Here is a 21419-nt window from a genome sequence, read left to right on the forward strand (position 1 = left end):
ACAGGTGTCCCACTGATGTTAGCAACTATGCTAATGCTAACACAGAAGAAGGGTTTATGTTTAAGATGCTTTAGCCTAATTTGAGCTCATGCTACATTTTGCCTGGCAATCAGTGTGTCACCTGTATTATGTAACTGTGTGTCCCTTTGTGATAACGCTGATTTACCAAGTCAAACTTTATTTTGTTCTCTGTAAATATTGTTGTTTTCATCCAAAGAAAACAAAGCTGTACACGTTAGAAAAATATTTTATTTTTCAATTCTATAAAAGTTCCCAAAAGCAACATTGTTTTCACATTTTCAGATAATTTCCAGCCTTTACAACAAAGGTACTGCATATAAGCTTACATGTTGTTGTCCATTTTCCTCTGTAATGTTAAATTAAACAAAATGACTCCATGTTTTGGAGCCACATCATTATCATAAGCAAGTTTTATCATAGAGGCATGCTTTCTTTTTTTCTGCTTGTTCATTCTTCCTACTACGCAATACTATAACTGCCATTTTCTGTATTTTCAAGTAGGTCTGCAGCACTGCAGAACGTGCCATCCAGGATCCAGTGCAATAACAACAAAAGTGGTGGAGTAATGGTCACTAAACTGACACAGTTAAGCATCCGTAAGTGGAGCTCTTTGTGTTAATGGAGTAATCCATATATACATAACCAAAGATCTAATACCCACATCCTTAAATACAAAAAATGTTATCTAAATAGTACATTTCCAAACTTTAGATATCACGAATAAATATCTGATGGAAGGCCATCTCTGCCATCACAATCTGACAAAGAGATGTGCATGGGCCCAAAAGCCCTCAGTACAGTTTCATTTAAACATGCAACAATGTCTCCATATGAATCAATGTCCTTATTTATATTAGTGATATTTTTTCTAAAATGCTCAGGTAATATGGATGTTGTTCATTTCTTCCTTATTACCAATATTTATTAATTTTTTTATTGTTTGAATTTGTTGATTTAGCAATAGAATGAAAAGCACTTGTTCATCACTTAGTTAAATACGAGACAAAATAAATAAATTAAATCGACTGAATAAAATAAGTTAAATGGTTGAATTCAAGTAAATTATCTTCCTTCTCTTAGTTCTTCACTGGACACTTCAGACCTACACACTCAATGTGAAACTTTGGCAGCGTCTCCTACATAACCTGCGGAACCACACCCAGTAGAGTAACATCATAAGCAGCCAGTAGCATGTATATGCCACACAGCCAGAGATAAGAAACTCGGTCTCCAGTTTCTTGGCTGGAGTTAACCAGTCCAGTTGACTCTCCTTGTAGATTGTGTAACTGAGCCCACCTAATAAAATGGCTGCCCACACTGACAGAGGGAGGAGGGGCATGTAGTTCCCTACAATCTTACGCCTGCCTGATGTCCCCCAGCTGCTTTTGGTCATAGTGAGAATGGCAAAGTACTTAGCGGGCAGCAGGCTGGTCATGTACAGAGCTGAGTAGAGGGACATAAACACCATCACTATGTCTCTGCGCAGGATGCAGGCATAAGCCGCTTTCACCAGCCCGATCAGCTGGATGCAGCAAAGGACCCAGAGGATGTCCCACAGCGAGCCTGTCCAAAACAGCTGGATGATGGTGGCAGTGACAAAGAAGGGAAAAATACCTGAGACGATGGACTCGTACGTCATCCAGAGGTGGTGCTTGTGCCACCACATTGCATTGTAGAGCCACTCACGGAAGTAAGATTTTGTCCAGCGAGTCTGCTGGCTAAGCCAGCGCAGAAACTGTGCGGGTGTCTCCGTGTAGCATTTGGAGCGGGCTGTGTATCTAAAGGAAATGGCAAAAATAAGATCTATGAAACCTTCATCGTTACAGCAAAGATTACACCATCAAGATAATTGTGTTTGATGTCATATCTTTGCACAATATTGATAAGCTTCTTACTTTGTGGCATAGCCCATGCTCAACATTCGGTTGGTAAGATGTCTGTCGTCACCAAATGTGCAGTGACTTCCCAAAAACTTCTGATTGTACCAGGACTCCAGAAACTGCTGCAGGAGATCATTCCTGTACAGACCTTCATGAAGCAATTTAAGAAATCACAGACACAAAAGAAATATTAGTTACAGTGATTTACAACATTGCATTAAAGTCATGACTACCACTGCTTGACATGTAGAATCATTACTTCTACCCACATCACAGAAAAACTAAATTTCCTTACCCAAAGGACCACTTATGCAGGACACACAGTTGAAGAAGGACTGGCAGGACCTTTCGATGTTGAAAGCCATCCAGTACCTAAGACTGCTCATGAAGCTGATGTAAGAGTCTTTCTGGTTGAGGATCATCACATCTCCTCCCACAGCACCGTACTTGGGGTTGCTCTCCAACACTTTACACAGCTCCACGGTGGCCAGAGGGTCCAGCTTAGTGTCCGAGTCACACACCTGAGGAAGGAAAAATAGAGAGTCATGTCGTAAAAAATGTGTAACACTGCAATTTTTTTTCATAAAATTATCTTAACTGAAAAAATACATTAGGAATATTAATTCTATAAGAAAAATACATACCTGTATATAATCAACTGATGACCCCAGTGCTTTAAACGCTGTGTACATCACTTCCCGCTTGCCACCCCACTTCTGCATGATGCACACGCACCTCTTGCTCTGGATCAGGTGCTCTACCTCTTTTCTCTGAGGATCCTCTCCTATAATATAATCAGCATCCCCTCCTGGACCCATTACTGTAGCCATTTCCACATCCTGCTGGGCCTGGGTGGGGTCCCATGTGTGGTAGTTGTTCCTCCACACATAACAGCCGGGGTCTTGGTCAGCAAACACCTCTTTGAACATGTCCATCATATACTGGTCTTCATATGCATTCCCGTCTATAACCATGATGATGCGCAGCAGCTCAGGGGGATAGTTGAGGGCCCTGATGGAGTTTAGGCACTCTCTGAGATAGACGGGGTCCTCCTGGTAAGCCGATATAGTGAAGCCGATGGTTTTGGTAAAGGTGCACGGGTCTGTGCGAGCTCTCATTCGCCGGTGCTCAATGAAGGCGAAGAAACTCTGGACCAACACGTGGAGTGAGAGGAGTAGTCCATAAAAGCCAAAGGAGATGATTCCATACATGGAGGTCGCCAGCTGGAAACCCTCAACATAAGCCCACACCATCACACCCAGGACCAGCAGAGCAAAGAGGAAAGTGAGGATGGCACGGATAATTGAGCCCAGCTTCTTCAATAAAGGTTTCAGCTCCATTGTGTTTCTTTGCCTAAAAGACACAAACACACCACCTGTTGGTATGGCTTGTACATGTGTCAAGGATGGATTCCTGCTGGTCCTGTTCACGCTAAAAATGTACACAAACACTCATGGTACTGTGGTTTGGAAAAAAAGGGTGCGTTAAATGGAATTAGTTGTTTTATGTGGACTGTAGTAAGACATGTTAACAAGCTGTACAAGTTGGAAAATATCACAGCTACCAGGCATACAAAAAGCTTTAAGCTTTAGTTTATTATTTACCAAGACAGACATGACATGGAACTTTCTGTTATGCTGGTTTTGCCCATTACCATACCACTACCTTTGTATAATATATGTATATAAGTGAGTACATACTGTATATTGGTTTTATTAGTATTTTTATCTTTTTTTATTCTATTCTAATTTTAAATATTTGTAGATACTGTATGTTCTGTGTGTGTAGCGTTAAGGGGGCTACAACTTGTATTTCATTGTGCAGCCCTGTGTTGATAAAATGATAAATAAATATACCTTGAACCTTGAACCTTGAAGACTGTAACAAAAAACTGTCAAAAAACTGTCCTATGACTGACAACTGTGCCCTATTATAAAAACTCATGTAATAGTTCAGGTGATATAGCAGTAATATACAGGCTAAAAAGACTAAATAGTTTGTTTACATAATTTATCATTTATAACAACTTATTTTATTTACTTGTTTCAATTATATCTTATTTATATTGTATTTAAAACCTTAAAGAATATAAAATAATCTTTCATAAATGTACAAGTTTAAAATACTGCAGGCTAGCCACAAGCTATGCTCAATCATCCCACTCTCACACAGAAACAAGCACAATACCTAATAATTCTGATAGAAAACGGCTGACCAAAAAAGTAGCTAAACCAAGACGTTAACACCTGTGCTTATCAATTGACTAAATACAACTATCAAATTATAAATAAATAACTAAAAGAGAAAATATAAATGTAATATGCAAAAGCATCAGGCATCAGGCATCTTACCGCTAGCGGAAATCTGATTTTATTTAAGTAGGCTAGTTTTTAAATCATATCACCTTTGATGACTTACCATGATTCTATAGAAATTAGTTTGTTTTTATTTAAATTACAACCTCTAGTCATTCAAATTTAATTAATTGTATTCGTGAGTTTACAAGTAATTTATCAACAAGACAGTAATACAAAAAAGCGTGATTAAACACATGTGAAAGTTATATTTTTAACCCTACCTGATGTCAAGTTCCCCTGGCTTTAAGACATCCACTCGGTGTTTCTCTGTGTCTGGTAACTTGGCTTCAACAGCTGGCTTTATAGGCTACCAGGTTGAATACGGGATGGAGCCATGTGCGCGCTTTTTATGTCTGGGGAATTATCATTATATAGTTATGCGCGCCCCCGCTGACTCAGCCGTGAGTCAGGAGCAAGGCGGTGGTCCCGCTGTCTCAGGACATCAGTGTGCGCGGTGCATACAGCTGCTTTGTTTTTTCCTTTACCATAGAGCTCATAAGTATGTGACCTCCGACAAGACTGTTTCCTAAAGAAAGAGGTTTCCAAACTTTTCACGGTAGGGAGCTTCAGATAGACACAGTGGAGACCAATCAACCCATCATCCACTGTATTTTTTTTTTAATTTATTTTACAGTTTTTCATTGTTTTAATTTCTAATAAATTTAACTAATCATCATTTCCGTTTGGAACTTCAAGGAGGACTGCGCTTATCTTGACCACAATTTGCTTCATACACCCAACCGAAACCTACATCGGACCTAATATTAACCTAGACCTATTTTGATAACACTATTTTATTTTATTTTATTGCCCAACCAGCTGTAGCTTAGAGATGTATCTGTGCACAAACATTGTAAAAAAAAATCGCAGTCAGTAGTTCAGAACATGGAGTAACCTATTGAAGTTGAAAGTCTTGAAGTTACTTTGCGGCCACTGAATAGAATGTTGAGGTATTCAATCACATTAGCCTTGAGAGAGAAAACATATGGTAAGTAACCCCAGAAGCTGCAATTAAGCTTGTACACAAGGTGGATGTTGCCCTCTGCTGGCTTCTATCTGAAACTGCAAAAGTCAAAAAAACAAAGTGGTAGTAAAGTAATAGAAAGTAGGGGAAAGCAGGTATTTTTAGTTGTGAAGTATACTAGGAGTCGAAGCTGGTGTCACAGAGTAAAAGGAAGTCTTGTCTGTGTTCTACACTACTAATCTCTGATTTTAGAGGACTAAAGCTGCCCCGATCTGGTTCAGTGAGTTGCTGTCACTGTCCTGACTTAACCATGATTACATCCCTGGAGAATTTCTTTACAGGGATATCTGTTGACCGCTCATGAGGGTCCACACCCTTAGCCACAGGAACTGGCCTGAGCCGTCAACACGCTTCATGTCAGACCCAAATAGAAGCCACCAGGCAGCTGATGTCATGAATGCAGGCTGTGCCAGTCAATGTAGGGACGGTGAACTGACTTAACATACTGGATACGTTATTATATGCAGGGTTTCTCCATGGAATCTGTATGCTTTTGTATACTTTAAAACACTGTACTGTAGTTTTGCAGATGCAGCCTCACGTTGTACATGCTGGTTCATGAGAATCCTGGACTGTATGTGTCATATGCAACTCTGTATATAGAAAATGAATTCAGTGGATGCAACTTTTTTGCTATTGTTTTACCACTTTTAATTCATCATCTCCAATACGTTATGTTTTTCTTTTAAATATTTTTATATATGTCTGTGTGAGGTATTTTATTGAATCTTTTACACATACAGTTATTATTATTAATAATAATAACAATATAGATTATTACTCAGTCAATCAGCGTGTCAGCTATTTGCTTTGCTTCTGATTCCTTTTTACAGATCAGTTTTTATGAATAGGTCATGGCTAAACTGCTAGTTTCTTCTGACATGTCCTTGGCTAATCATTGCAGTCACTGAGGGATAAACTGCATTAGCCTGTGGCCACATTAAGAACATGTACTCTAAAGGACACTGCAGAAGGAGAAGGACTCTTTGACCAAGCTGCCATAACTTCTAAGTAGCTCGTAAACATGGTTTGTGGAATTCTGTAGGATTCAAAACATGGACATCTGTGTTGCCAGAATCAACATCCTGTCCAATGCCATGTTTTCAAAAAAAAGAAAAAGGGCAGCATTCAGCATGCTTCATAGCAATGAGAGCTATTTATTGTACATAGGCTATGAGTCCTCAGAAACCTCGTTAGGTCTTTATTCAGTAGTCAAGCAAATGCCTGGTGACTCACTCCTCTGCTCTGTAACACACCCAAGCAACCAAAATCCACTTAAATCATTTGGGGATTTTGTGATTGAGTACTCTCATATGTGCACCTGATGCTTTTTGATTACCAGTCTGTGCCCTTCCACACAGAGGTTACAGAGCGCTGTCAATAACAGGGAATTTGTCACTCCTTTAGGGGCTCAAATCTCTGCTCGATAATGTAAACCTACATTTCCATTTTACTCAAAACACAAACTGCGCTAACATTACCATTCAGGCTGAACCAGTACTTCATGGAACTCCAATTGTAATCTCATATAATTTTGATGAACTACAGCTAAAAAAGTTACTGGATAGTCAACTGTCTAAGTATCACATTTGCTGCAGTGCTCCATAATCAGTGATAATGGAGTGTGGCCAGAGTGTGCAACATGTTTTATAGTTTCAACCCACAGAAAGCAGTGTAGCAGCCTTTTTTTTGCCTGGTGATTTACTGTTGGCTGACTGTAAATGTCAGGTTTGTTTCTCAACTGTTCTGTGTTCTACTGAGGCATCCTTGAGCAAGAAACATGTCTGCCCATTCATTGTAAAGTAATTCTGAGTCAGAGCTCGTAGAGCCAAATACCGTGACTGCATGGGAGGCAGCTAGATCTACTACACAGAATATGAGATACTTTCCATTTTGATTTACAGTCACGCTTACCAAAGCTATGAATTATGTTACTGAGCACAAGTGGCTTTTCAAACACATACACTAACGACACACTTGTTTTAGACACCTGCAGAGAAAAAAACCTGTCTGTGAATTTACTGCAATGTGAAGTCTGGGTGAGAGCTGTAGCTTCTTGTAGAAGCAGTCACTACTGTGTGTTGGGGAAGATGTGATGAGAAAGGCAGATGTGTTTCTCTTCAACCATGTTATATTCATAGAAAAACTGGCGTCATTCTCACACTAGAGACACAGCACAACATATAGTTGACTTTATGTTTGATGCTACCAGTTCACATGTGAAATCTTAAATATCTTCGCTGCTCAGCCAGACGCCATGGTGTTCTTGATCCACAAGATGTAATTGCAAACTTTTGTGTACACCCCAGGCTTCTTTCTCAGAGCGAAACCATGCCCCCAAGACACAACTCCCTGGAGTTCTCCGTCACACATCATGGGACCCCCGGAGTCACCCTGAAGATAAAAAAGATGAGGTTATCTTCACTGGCAGAAACACTTGCTGTTTTGGATTACAGCTGCTCTGATCTCTATATTACCTGACAGGAGTCTTTCCCTCCTTCCAGATAGTCAGCACAGATCATGTTTTCCATGATTTAGGATATTCATTAAAGCACATGGGATCACTCAGGAGAGGGCCATCCAGGCACTGCAACTTATGAGGGTACCTTGCTGGAGAAGACTACAATAATGAAGAGAAAGAGTACAATAATGGCATGAAAAAGAGCATTCTCACACAGATAGTTTCTCTGTAATTCACAGCCCTCATTGCTGGGACGAAGACTCCCCCATCCAGAGATTTGGCACATTGTCCCGTCACTGGCACACTTTAAAGGAAGTGTAGCAGGGCATACATAGCAAATAAACTTGGCAGATGTAATATGCTGTTCAGATGTCGTGCTCTCCCAGCCGAACTTCTACATTTGACCTGAAAGAAATAAACCCATCTTTAAGGCTACTTTGTACTCTTGCTGCTTCCCAGCCCTTAAGAACTAGTTTAAGGGAAAATCACATTGAAAAAGACTTGATTTAAAGTTTTCAGACACAACATAAATCCATCAGTATTAATCAGCTGCTAGAGCTTTGATTTGCATGCTGTAAACAGAGGTTAGTGATCACCTTTCTTACTTTGGTTTGCAGTGTGCTGCAGAGAGCACCCAGTCATCAGACAGAAGAGTTCCGCCACAGAAGTTGTACCCAGTGAAGAGAGAAACTTGGTGGGGCACAGAATTTGGGGCACTCCAACAATCTTGTCATCCTCCTTCAGGGAAACTGCAGATGTTAAAAAATAAGAATAAAGAAGTGACAAAAACAGAGATTATGTTGTCAGTGCATTGGCATCTAGCATTAATCATAAAATCATTTTTACTTTTACAGTATCTGTCAATTCTGTACTATACCTGCCCTTCCAAAGAGAGTCAGAAGAAGGAAAAGCTTCATGCCTTCGGTCTGTCTAGGTGACAGATTAATGTGCCCTCACACTCTTAGTTTCGAGTATTTTAGTCCCCTTATCTCCTTTCTCTCAATGTCTGCTATCATCAGAGGAACACCTCAAACACTTTATAAACATGTGTTACATTTCCCCAGAACACTGGGTTTAATGTACAGCATACAGTAAAAGACAGACAAACATTTCAATTCAGTACTGTGAAAATAACTGGGGAAAACAGTTTGGATGAGAAAACAATTTGAATTGCAAATACTGACATTTGTAATTCCCCTTTGTCAGTGGGCTGATGTAACTACATCACTATGTCATGTGTACTGCTTTCAAGAGAACAACAAAGTGACAGTCACTCTTGTGGATGTTGAGTAAGACTTGACTGCTTCCTTCTTACCTACGGACCTACATCCTTCAAAAAAGTATGGGAAGTTACTGTCTTCGCTCTGAGGACTTCTTCTACCAACTGTCCCCAAAGTCCGTACTGAAGTGGGAAAAAGGGCGTTTAAATATGCTGCTCCCTCAGCTTGAAATCAGTTGCAAAATCACCTGAATCTTCGGGAGCTTGTCTCATTGGACGTATTTAAAGTGATTTTAAATGTCTTGGAAGCAGGCACATCTGGCTGTAGATGTTTTGAATGTTGAAGAATTATTTGATATCTTAGAATTCTGTAATTTGTTGTTTGTTTTCAACTGAAATTGTTTTATGTTTGCCTTATGTCTGCAACCATGTTATCTGTGCTGCAGCCTTTCTTGGCCAGGACACTCTTGAAAAAGAGATTTTTAATCTCACTGGGTCTTTTACTCCGGGTTAAATAAAGGTTACTTTTTTTTTTTAATGAGTGGGTGTAACTCCTGGGGTTGAAGATGCTTTGTGCCAGACTAAAATTGTGTGTCAATGTGCCATTTTTCAACATCCAAGAGTGCCAAGAAATACCCAAAAAGGAACTTCAATAGTATTTTACTCTTTTAATGTTCTGCTTCTCATTTAAGATGATAAGCTGTCTACTTATCACCAAGCTGCTGCCTGGAAAAATGCAGTATGTAGCTGTGTTGCAATACGTGATATGAAAGTGATATGATATTTTCACCTTTCACCATTGCTCAGCCTTGACATAAAATAATATTCCTAGCATAGACCAATCTAACATGCTCAGAGAATGTGATACACTATCAGCATTTTCAGTTTCATGATATCATTGAAGTGTCAGTTGTTGAGACCGAAAGCATGTATTTCTACATTAATTTTAGGTAATTGTAATTAACAAAGACAATATTATTTTTACATTATTATTATATTTTATGCAATTGTGCAAGGTTGGGAGCCATATACACATTTTAAATAAGCTACAAGAAATATCTAAAGGAAATCAGCACTCTTACTGTTTTGACATTGCAAAACTGCTTATCATCGCTGAGTCAATGTTTCTGAATGGAGACGTACTGAGATGTACAAGGCTCCGTTACTCATGTATGAGCAGAGGTGTTTATCAGCACCAGACAGAAAAACATTTAAATGTGAGGGTACATTTAACCAAACCCTATGATTATACACTTAAGGCTAAAATATTACACATTCCCATCCAGCACAGGCAAGGTTCCCCCCACCCCCCCCCGTTCCTGTGAGGCACACACACCGTCTGCCTCATTCCTTTTGCGACCTGTCTATCTTTGATTGCAAACAAAATGCAACAACTTGGCACATTCTGCTGAGACACTTACTCTCTATAAAGATAAAAACGTCACAGTTTGCATATGCGTTCACTTGTTGTGTCTACATTTTGCTAGATCTACACCGTAGTGATACATTTTCATTAATCCAATAGTAAACACAAGGCTACAGGACATTTCAGCGGCATTTATTAGAGAAAACTAAATTGCCAAAATCGTTAAAATGTGCAACAAATGCAAAGAGTCCCTGAGCTAATTGCTCAGAAATGTCTTTGATAGTTTCACATATGACACCCAGATGCCTGTTTAGTTGCACATCTGCAAAACAGCATTCAGGTCGTGATCAGTTGGATGAATTAAGAAACAAGATAAATACTTTACTGCCATCTCTGCAATCTAAAACTGCCATTGACCTTCAATAATAACCAGCACCACAGCAAGTTTTTTCCAGCATTCGCCACCCTAAGCGTTAGTTACAGTATATGGAAAGGATCAAAACTTCTGATTTTGCCATCTGGTGCTCCCTGTTTAACCAGTTCCAGTTCCCCTAATCCCATTCCACTATACCTCAAAATACCCTTGGACAGACAGAGAGAGCACTGTGTAAGAGATCTCCATAACTTATGCATTGCCAGGCTTGTTTGCTGTCAGAAAGAGCCCAAGTTGATTATTCACATCCCTTAGGTCTGCTGAGGGGGACCAGTCATTGTGGTTGAAAGTAGGACGAATGTAAGGAAGTGGTTTAGGTTATTGAGGTTCAGCTTTTTTCCCTGAGTGTGGTGTATTTCATGGAAAAAACTGTCACAGAGCCATAGGGGCGAAAACCGTTGGCACTGGTTTTGACTTGAAAAACAAAATTCCTGACCTCTCCACACCCATGAGACAAGGGTTTGATTTCCAGTCAGCATTGCAACAAGATCAACAAACCTTTGAGGTTTCAGGAGACAGCAGATTCCCACTTTTTGTGTCTTTATGACAGTGTTACTGGGGTCCAGAAGTTTCAACACAACAGTTAGTATACCACCGTTTCACAAAAGGAGTTTGTGGATTTAGAAACGCTGTGAGCTCAAAGTGTTTTGCATTCAACAGCGACGAAAAATACTGGGTGTATTACAGTGACGGGTGGGAGCTGGAGTATGTCATTAGTACTTCACTGTCCCACACACACACAGACACACACAGACATACATCTTAGTTGTGATTTTCAGGTTGCTCCCCCACCCTCCCAGCTGTTTTAGTGAATGAAAAAACCCCAAACTCCAACTGCGTGTATCCCCCTCTGCTAAAACTAAATTCCCTTTAAACCTCCACAAGTTGTTTTACACACCCAAATTGGTATTTGTGCGGCACACACATAATTGCACGTTTGGTTGGTAAATCAAGAACTCTGGCAAGCCCTGGGCTCTGAAGGCTTCCCTCAAACTATAGCCTTGGGATAGCTATTAATATCCCCTACAGACACCAGCAAAATGCTCTACCTTTAAGTTCTGTTACAAAACTGTTAAGCAAAAAAATTCAGAAAACACATTTTCGCACAGAAATGAAAAGTGGAGGGTGTATTGCTCAAAAGGATCATAACCAAATTAAACAAAGTAGTCATAATGTCTAGACTTTAGCTAAAACAGTACAGTCATTTAGTGCTACAAATGGAGCTGAACAGTTCACTGTAATTTTGAAGCAAGTGATGAAGAAGGTAACTAGGTCAGCTTATTTTAAACTGTTTCCTGTAGATAGAATGAATTGTTTTTGGAACTGATGTAAAATATCTCTCAGTGGGGAAGAATTCAGATGCTGAATATTTATGTATCCAAAAAAAAAAGTGAAGGGGGGGGGACAAACATGAGTCCTCCTACACACTCAAGGGTGTTGCTCTGGACTCGTGCAAGGACTGAGAGCGTGTACACAGACACATACACAGATATGTAGTGTCTCTCACTCTTTCACTTTCTCTCTTCCCCCTCTCTCTTTCCTTCCTTCCTCCCCCTCACATCTGGACTATTGGCAAGACATAGTTCCTGTGTGGTGTGTGTACATTAGCAGGGGATTCAGTTTTAGGGTTGGGCAGGTTCTAGCAGCTCACACTGTGCGAATCAGATCAGTTTAAGAATTTGAGCCTCATTGTGTTTCACTATGTGAACAACCAATGTGGTTTGGATCATCAAAGCCACCACCATCACTAAGATGCTTCTTTGTCTGATTGTTTGAACTGTTCATATTATAACCTCAGATGTAGATATTTAGTATGGTATTTACCTCCTTTTTCAGCAAATGTTTATTATTAAAAAGGAAAAATACAGTTATGCCTATTTTCATGACAAAGCTACAGTTTTTAGCCAGTTTTGATTTAGCACATATTATTTATATAATGATTTTATACTGTAAGTGTCAAATTCTTTAATTCAACTTCCAGTAAATTATGTGCCAACAATTTTGCTCTATACAATATTCAAATAAGTATTGCCAGTTGATATTTAATTAAATATTAGTTGGAACAAACCAGCTGTTGTCAACCTTTGTGAAAGATTTTGGCCAAGTGCATTTCAACATCTGTTTAATTCCTGTTGGTAAAGTTTGCTTATCGAGATGCTGTTCATGGATGTCAAATTGAGCCACATAAACTTAAAAAGAATTCATCTTGCACACACTTTCAGTGGTTTTACTCATGAAATGTGAAGAAATGCAGATTACGTGGGTTGAGGAAACAGTCTATTCATCATGTTTTGTAATTTTCCCCAAAACATTTAACAACACCATGGGTAAAGAGGAACCATGTGGGAGGAAACCATGATGTCAAACTCAGATTAAACATTTTTAGGTAGGTAGGGCTATACTCTGGAGACATGACACTGATTATTAGCCTCTGCAGCCAACACTCCCCCATGTCTATGCCTGCATCTTGCTCTTAATATTATATTGTTGTATTATGTTTTTGTTTCTTCCTGTTGTGATGCATTTCTACAACTTTTTCTACTCAATTAATTAGATAGTGTGCATTATCACACATTCCATTGACTGAAGCATTCATTCAGACAACAAAAAACTATTCACTTCATGAACTTATACCATGTAGGGATGTTTTTCAGTGTGCCCTATTATTTGTTCAAAATAAAGTTTTTAAAGGGGACCTATTTTGCTTTTCCTATTTCCTGTCATATGTATAATGTTACAATGTAACATTATAACATGTAACATTATAACATGTTTTTACTGTTTGTATAATTATTTTGTCAATAAAGAATAATTTTTAAAAAATAAATAAATCTTATCGGCGCTCATGATCTGCTCCAGACACAGCTCGCCCACGAAGTACAAGGCCTTTTCACCCTGGGGACGAAATGAAAAAACAAAACGAAAATGTGGAATATCCACTGACGATTTTTTGCATTCAAAGTCCAAAACAAATATTCGCGTTCTGTGCATTCCACCAAAAATTAAAGCTTTGCATCCGCACACAATCATCGATTCGTCATTGTCATAGAGTCTTCAAGCAGCAGCAGTAGCGACGACAAATTTGTAATGTATCTTTTGGCTCAAAAAAGAGGAAACACTGGGTATATCCATTATTACAGGAGAAAAACCAGAGCGAAGAGCATCATCGACTGGTACAGGAGCTAGCGTTACCTTGACAACAAAGTATGTTTAGCCCTCTTTTGAAGGCTACTCACTGTCACAAGCCAGTTCAACCGCTATACTTTTCCAGATGTTGTCTTTGAGTCCGTTGTCTTTGTGATCTTTATGTTGTTTGTCAAACAGAGCACTATGCTGTGAGACCAAATGGATCAGCCGATCAATATCCATCTTGATGAGTGTGATTGAAATTATGACATTAACGTCCATCTGAAATTCGTTGAAATCAAAACAGCTGCTAAAAAAAAGAAAAGGCGAAGTTTCGGACTCGGTGTTGATAGGCTTATGGAGATAGATGGGTTTGAATTTTTAAGTTGATGTGCTATTTTTTCACACCAATTATTCGAGTTTGGTCTGAAAAGGCCTTAATGGTAGCTAACATAAAAGTTAGCAGCAGTTAGCGGCTACTTTAAAGCCATCAGGAAACTCTCTAAATCACAGAGAGTTGAGACAGAGTTTCATCAAAATCAGTGAATAAAGTTATAAAAGTTGTGTTTTTGTACAGTAAGCAGTGAGGCCCAGCCCTCAGAAACACTCCTCTTGGGTGGCAACTTTTGTTTTTCCAACCTAAATTCATCCAACTCAGTGCCCCATATCGCTATTTTCCAAGCTAAGCAACAGTAGCTGTCATATGCCGTCCAGCACACCGGCAAGACAATGGTGCGGTGGTGCGGGCTCACAGCACTGGGTGTATAAAGAAAACTGGTTACAGCTGCTCGCTGCCCCTCAGCAGGCTTCCAGGAAGTTAGCCAATCAGAAGTAAGTGCGCTTTTAGGGAGGGGTCCTTAAAGAGACGGGAGCTAAAACGGCTTGTTTCAGATTGAGGATGAACTGAGGGGCTGCATAAAGGTCCAGTATAAGATAAATAAGAATTTTTTTTAAACTGTGAATCATACAGAGTTACTCTACTGGAATCCCCAAATAAAAATATAGAGCTGGAAATGAGCATAATAGGTCCCCTTTAACTCTTCTAATTATTTGGCTACTCTGTAGGTCCATGTTTTTGGAAGGTTTTGGAATAGATTTCAGTTCCAATTTTCAGGACTTTGAGAACTTGACTAGATATATCTGTACAGTACAAGTACAAAAACAGCAGGAATGTGCCAGGCAAACAATGAAATGAAATTGCTGGGAATTACAGCTTAGATTTGCTTCAAGGTGTGTATATGAATTATCTTTTGTTTTAAGCTTGCAGTCAGGTCTGCGGTTGCTTGGCAGTCCCGTACTATAGTGATTCCTACATTTTTGCACCTTTTGGCATATACTGTAAATGTCAGATGTTTCAGGAATGCATGGTTCAGTGTAATGAGTGACAAGTATTCCCCAGTGACCAAAAACATCTCATCCTATACCAAGAAGTTCCTTTTACAACCTTGAATTCCTGCAATATGTTAATGTAAATTCAGATCATGACTAAGCTACAAAAGTAGAAAACCACATTGTATATTTACTGAGTACTTTGCTGTATTGTATTTGTTTGCTCAAATTTCCAACTTGTTTCATAATGTATAAGTATACTTCTCTAAAATTTCAAATGTAGCAATTTCACTTCATATGTATTTCCAAATTTCAAAAATAGATGTGATTAAGAGTGCAAAAGAGGATGCTGAATACTAACCCAAATTCCAATTATGTGACACAAAAAGCCGAATTCTTACTCCAGATGTATTTTGTTTGCAGGTTTGAATCTGTAGAGGCAACACAGTTACGTGTCCATCTTCAAGTGGACAGTGGCACACAGGGAGTAGCCTGCTATTTTAAAAAACTGCAAGGCAACCCTAAATTATCGACAGATGCTGCTGTGACTTTCCTGTACGCAGTGCAGGGTGGAGAGAGGGGACATTAAAAATATGTAACCTGCACGTCCAGATGGCGATTCACACAGTCAACACAGAGCTTTTACACTTAACCTCAAGCACAAGTGAGCTCAACCCACAGAAAAACACGTTACGCAGCAGGATCAGTGGTGCACATGAGAAGTCACAGCTCCACTCTTTCTCAGGTAGTCATCTGGACAACCCACAATTTATGCATTAAGTTGCTTGGTTACTTGGTGTTTTCACGTTTGGAGTTTCCCAAAGGACAAATGCTCTATCATGTGGCATCTGAACAAGTCAAATCACTTTGTCAGTCCACACATTCATGGGTAAACTGAATGTTTGTATAATATATACACATATAGCATCTTCAGACTGTATGCATTAATGTAACCCATCTATCCATGAAGCCAATATTGTTTTAGAAAACGTAAAAAACTTGAACTGCAATGCACAAACAGTATATAGTACAAGAGGTTGAATGGTTTTCAAAGGAAGGGAGTGCGTGCCGCCTGAGGTCCCGCCTCGATGTGGGCGATTACGTCACATATGTAAGGAGTCAGGGATCAGAACTCCACATATCCCACAGACTAGTCAGATTTGTCCAGAGTTGCCTTTGCAGTGGACGCATCCTCATCGGACTGGCGCTTTGAGAAAGGTACCGTACCTTTGTTACCCTCACAAACCATAGCTCAGTGTATCACACCAAACCGTGAAGAAGAAATAGACAATTTATGTAGCTGATGTAGGCTATATAACATGCTCTGACAAACATCTCCGCTTCGTTTCAGAGAGTTAGCTGCTTTTTGAGGTCGACAAAGGTCTTAATGAGCAATTAACAGCGCAAATACGTTCAAACTGTTAATTGAGCCTATATATCTACAGTGCGTGGGAACACTTTATTTTATACAAAATAGTTTATTTACTGTAGTTAGACTCTGATCAAAATTTCTGCTTATTTGCTCCCGTTTTATACATGTACTGATTTGAATGTAATTCAGTGGGAAAATTGGGAAATTTGCATGGCCATGTTGTGCAAGACTTATAGAGTTTCAAGTTCTGATTATTAAGCCTCAAACTAGCATATAAAGTTTAGTAAGTTGTGCAGAGTGTCATTAAGATTTGTCTTAATTTGTACTGTGGTTCAAGGTTATATAGTGAAGTATAGTATACTGTTGGGACTGTTGCCCCACAATTCATGTAAACAGCATCTTCTGTAGGGCTTTTTGCGGAACTGACATAAGTGAAGCTAAAATTTGTAGTGCATTTTCAAGAATGGACTGAATATCCGTAACTTTTAATGAAAATCATTTAGCAAAACATTCATCTCACTATTAGGGACTGTTATTGACCTCTATAGGTAAAATATAAAAAGGTGAACATTTATTTTTGTTTTTATTGCAGGTCTCAAGACAATGATGGAGCTAATGACCGCTACCCCTTTCTATCACATCAGTACAACAGATGTCACTGGAAGAAATGACTCTTTGTATGACGACGACGATGAGTATGACTATAAGGATGAGCATGCTGAGCTGAGACAGTCTCTCAACATCATGTCTCTGATTGTTTACTGCCTGGCCTTTGTTCTCGGTGTGCTCGGGAATGGAGTGGTTATCTGGGTGACCGGGTTCAAGATGAAGAAAACAGTTAACACAGTTTGGTTCCTCAACCTTGCTGTGGCCGACTTCCTCTTCACAGCATTCCTGCCCCTGAGTGTGACCTACACAGCTTTGGATTTCCACTGGCCTTTCGGCAAGTTCATGTGCAAACTGAACAGCACTATAAGCTTTCTGAACATGTTTGCCAGTGTTTATATTCTGATGGTGATCAGTGTGGACAGATGTGTGTCTGTGGTGTGGCCCGTCTGGGCCCAGAACCACCGAAGTGTACGCAAGGCGTCCTGTGTGAGTCTGGGTGTTTGGGTACTGGCTCTGATTCTCAGCACTCCATACTTCATCTTCAGGGACACTGGGCCATCATATAACAATGACGACATCATCAACTGCTTCAACAACTTCGCTTTTTCTGATGATTATGAAACGGCGTCTGTGAATCAGCTACGACAGTTTCGTCATCAGGCCATGACCATCACCCGCTTCCTCCTGGGATTTGTTGTCCCCTTCACTGTCATTGTCTCCTGTTATGCTGTTATAATCCATCGTCTCAGAAGAAACCGCACCCTGGCCAGCCAGTCAAGTCGCCCCTTTAAGATCATCGCTGCTGTTATCACCACTTTTTTCCTGTGCTGGGCTCCTTATCACATCATGGCTCTAATTGAGTTGGTAAATCACATGGCTACTCATGCAAGTGAAACATTAGATCATGTCACCACTATCGGGATCCCTATAACCACCAGCCTGGCCTTTCTCAACAGTTGCTTGAACCCACTGCTGTATGTGTTCATGGGCCAAGATTTCAAGGATAAAGTCCGCAAATCCATCCTGAATGTATTGGAGAATGCCTTCCAGGAGGAGGTTTCTCGCTCTTATACTTACACAAACTCAATGGTCACCAGTCGGAGCAAAGAAAAGTCTGTTTCTGATGCCGAGGTATAAGGCTATCCATGACATGAAGAAACAAATACTGTAACTATACATAGAAAATGTAACTGTATATAACAAACTTTTTTGTGAGCTTTGTTGTTTTTTTAATCAAGGACCCTCAGAGTGATCTGTATACGTTATCTCAGGTCGAAACAATTCACCTGTTACACTTTGATTGATATGAGTTTTATGATTGGCTAATTGATCAGGTCTTGAAAAGAGTTCTGCCTCTTAACTTCACCTACAATACTTTCAATATGGTAGATCGAATAGATGGTAATATTGTACAATAAGTTGTAGATCCATTTGTAATGCATTTGTGGGATAAATCATTTTGAAACGATGGAAAGATGAAATGTTTTTTTTGTTGAAAAGTGTATTTATATAGCCCTCCTCCGAACCAGAGAAACAAAGTGCTATCTAAGGGGAAAAAAGAAAGAAATCAGAAAAAGTATAACATAACACACACATAAATTCCAAACATGCAGACAAATTTACCCACATTGAATAACCTGTAGAGCAAGTGGCTACATTTATCTTCGGAGTAACAATGGTACTTCTTCTCTATGCTCTTTGACTCACAGCAGTGCATTCAGTCTGTACCATACTAGACCTGGTGGATATGTGATATGTGGGTGCCATCTTTTTGACAAGAGAAACCAGTCATAATTTCAAAATAGGTATTACATTAGTTTATGGTTGAATATGTGCACAAAACAAGCAACAAAAACATTAGATTTGTTTGACAAAGGGAACTGTGTGTTTTCCCTCTGTCACATACTGTACACTCCAGATGTTGATAGTATATCTGTGCCTGTACGTTACAGCAAAGAAAACAAACAACAAAACAAGTTGTTTATAGGCCATAATTGTCGACTGTATTGACAATTAAAAGGCTGGCACATCAACTAATAACATAGTAATAGATTTTGCCACATTGTGCCTTACTTGCCATAGAATATAGTAGGCTGTAAACTAATGTATAGAAGAGATTTAACTGAATGTAGAATATACAGTGTGAAATAGTGTCGCTGAGTCGCTGTACTAACAGGCTTATTGCAAGTTAGTTTCCCAACTTCCTCCCTCACACCCAACTCAACCCAGCCGCTGATCACGTTATGTGTGCACTTGACAAAATTTGGCACATGACAGGGACCACACAGGCCATCTTTGGGTACATACAAAGTGAAAATTATGTGTCAAGTGCTAGGTTTAGTATAGCTCATTTCGTCTGTATAGTAATGTTTATTAAATAAATCACCCTGAAATGTTTATTTCTCATTCCACCTGCCATGTGACTTTTGACTGCTACATGTCCACTGCATGCTTTGATAAACAACTTGTTTACGTTTGTTATTCAGCTACAGGGAAAGGCTAATGTAAGCCTAATAAATAAATATTATAGTAACTATGAGATTATTATGCTTACAGTAGCAGCTGCATTGCATACTTAGTTTAGTTGGACCTTTCATCATTGTTAGTTGTTTGTTTTGTTTTAAGATTATTTTTTGGCATTTTATGCCTTTATTTGAAAGTGATAGTCGAGAGAGACAGGAAGTGTGGGAAAAGAGAGTAGGGGAATGACATGCAGCAAACAGACCGGCCGGGAATCGAAGCAGGGACTCACTGCTCAGCGCATATGCACCTAACCACTCGGCTATACCCATAATCTGAGAACATTAATGAGCTGCAACAAAAGATTACTTTCATTGTTTTTGTTTTGTCCAACCAACAGCAAAACAAAAACAAACATATCCAGTTTGATATTAAAGAAGAAGAAGAAAAACAACCAAATATTCACATTTTAGAAGCTAGAACCAGTGAATCTTTGGCATTGTATCACAAAAAAATAAGATAAGAAAAAGATCAACCGGTTATCAATTTTTGCCGATCAACTAATCCAATTGAAAGAATGGAATGGCACACTTATTCTATGTACTGTATGGCTTTGGTATATGTGGCATATTGTGATATAACATGAACCTCTCTATAAAAGCCTTATTCTAATGTAAACAATGTCAGTGATGATTTGATTGTTTTTTGTTGTTGTTTTTCAGCCCTAGTGGCCAACTCTACTAAGGGTTTATAAATGTCGATAATGATGATAACTGTTATTGTGATTCTTCTTGTTACCATTATTAAAATATTATTCGGACTTGATTGTTTTTCCACTCAGAATGTACATCTCATAATCACCACATAACTTCACAAAACACTGAGCAGTCACTCTTTCTCTAGTATTTATACAGAAAGAGAGATATGTGTAGGTATCTATCACATGCACAACTAATCTGATGTAACACCTACTACTTATTTATCATGATTAACAAGAAGCCAATTACAGGATGAACGTTTTATACTCTTTATTGTTATTATTATGGACTTGGCCAGTAGAGAGAGCTGTTTGACATATCAGGTGCTTCTCAGAACAAGGAGTTTAATGTCATTTAATCATCTTTGTAATGTGCTTTATGATGATCCTGAGGAAGGCCACGAGGGTCCGACAGCAACAGCAAACTTCAAAGAGAAAACACACTGGAGCACACTGACTGATTTGCAGCCTTTAATAGTGCAAACAGTGCTACAAATCTGTTTGCTTTATTAATGGCTGCAAATCATTTGGTAGCTTTTACATCATGTACCATTAATATTAATATATATTAATATTGTTTAATTTGTTCATTTCATTAGTGAAATAGTTTGGAAATGAATTTAAATTTATGATAACTTTAAATGAAATTCTAATTGTACACTCTTTATACGTGAAGAAAAAACACATGAAAACATTTAGAGCCCTCTGTATCCTTTCACAACATCATTTTAATGGTCTGTGCAAAGAATTTTGTAATGCTCTGTCATTATCAGTTTTAAGTTGTTGTTTGATCTTAAAATAAAGACATTTGTGGACCAATACTGTGCTGCTAAAAGTACAACGAGTATTCAGCTGGAACTGTGAGAGAACTGTGGGAATGTTTCAGTCAATGCCAAAAAGTAGAAGTGGGTTCAGTTACTTCATAGCTCCAAATGTCCACTTTTTAAGTAACCTCTGTAATTACATAATGCTGTGCTGTAGTTGATAAATTGTTTTGTTAAAAGT

General features: G+C 39.0%; 2 protein-coding genes and 1 pseudogene across 3 annotated transcripts in view; 1 reads left to right on the forward strand and 2 right to left on the reverse strand.

Moving 5' to 3' along the window:
• Positions 1-217: 217 nt before the first annotated feature.
• On the reverse strand, positions 218-4804 carry has1 (hyaluronan synthase 1). The gene is given in 6 exon segments (XM_044207676.1): positions 218-1255; positions 1258-1799; positions 1917-2049; positions 2197-2422; positions 2546-3254; positions 4480-4804. Coding segments are annotated over 5 exon segments (1695 nt in total). The 5' UTR covers positions 3242-3254; positions 4480-4804; the 3' UTR covers positions 218-1157.
• A 1605-nt stretch (positions 4805-6409) lies between these two features.
• LOC122881484 lies at positions 6410-8660 on the reverse strand (annotated as a pseudogene).
• A 7660-nt stretch (positions 8661-16320) lies between these two features.
• LOC122881446 (chemokine-like receptor 1) overlaps positions 16321-21419 on the forward strand; it is a 33089-nt gene continuing 27990 nt past the window's right edge. Inside the window, exons 1-2 of one of the 2 annotated variants that reach the window (XR_006379162.1) lie at positions 16321-16434; positions 17181-18531. Coding sequence is in view for 1 of the 2 variants with exons in the window: in XM_044207692.1 (XP_044063627.1) it covers positions 17192-18334 (1143 nt within the window). In the remaining variant the exon portion in view is untranslated. Of the gene's footprint in view, positions 16435-17180; positions 21236-21419 lie in introns of those variants that run through there. The other variant, XM_044207692.1, reaches the window with a different exon arrangement.

The sequence above is a fragment of the Siniperca chuatsi genome, linkage group LG9, assembly GCF_020085105.1.
Source record: "Siniperca chuatsi isolate FFG_IHB_CAS linkage group LG9, ASM2008510v1, whole genome shotgun sequence".
Classification (NCBI taxonomy): domain Eukaryota; kingdom Metazoa; phylum Chordata; class Actinopteri; order Centrarchiformes; family Sinipercidae; genus Siniperca; species Siniperca chuatsi.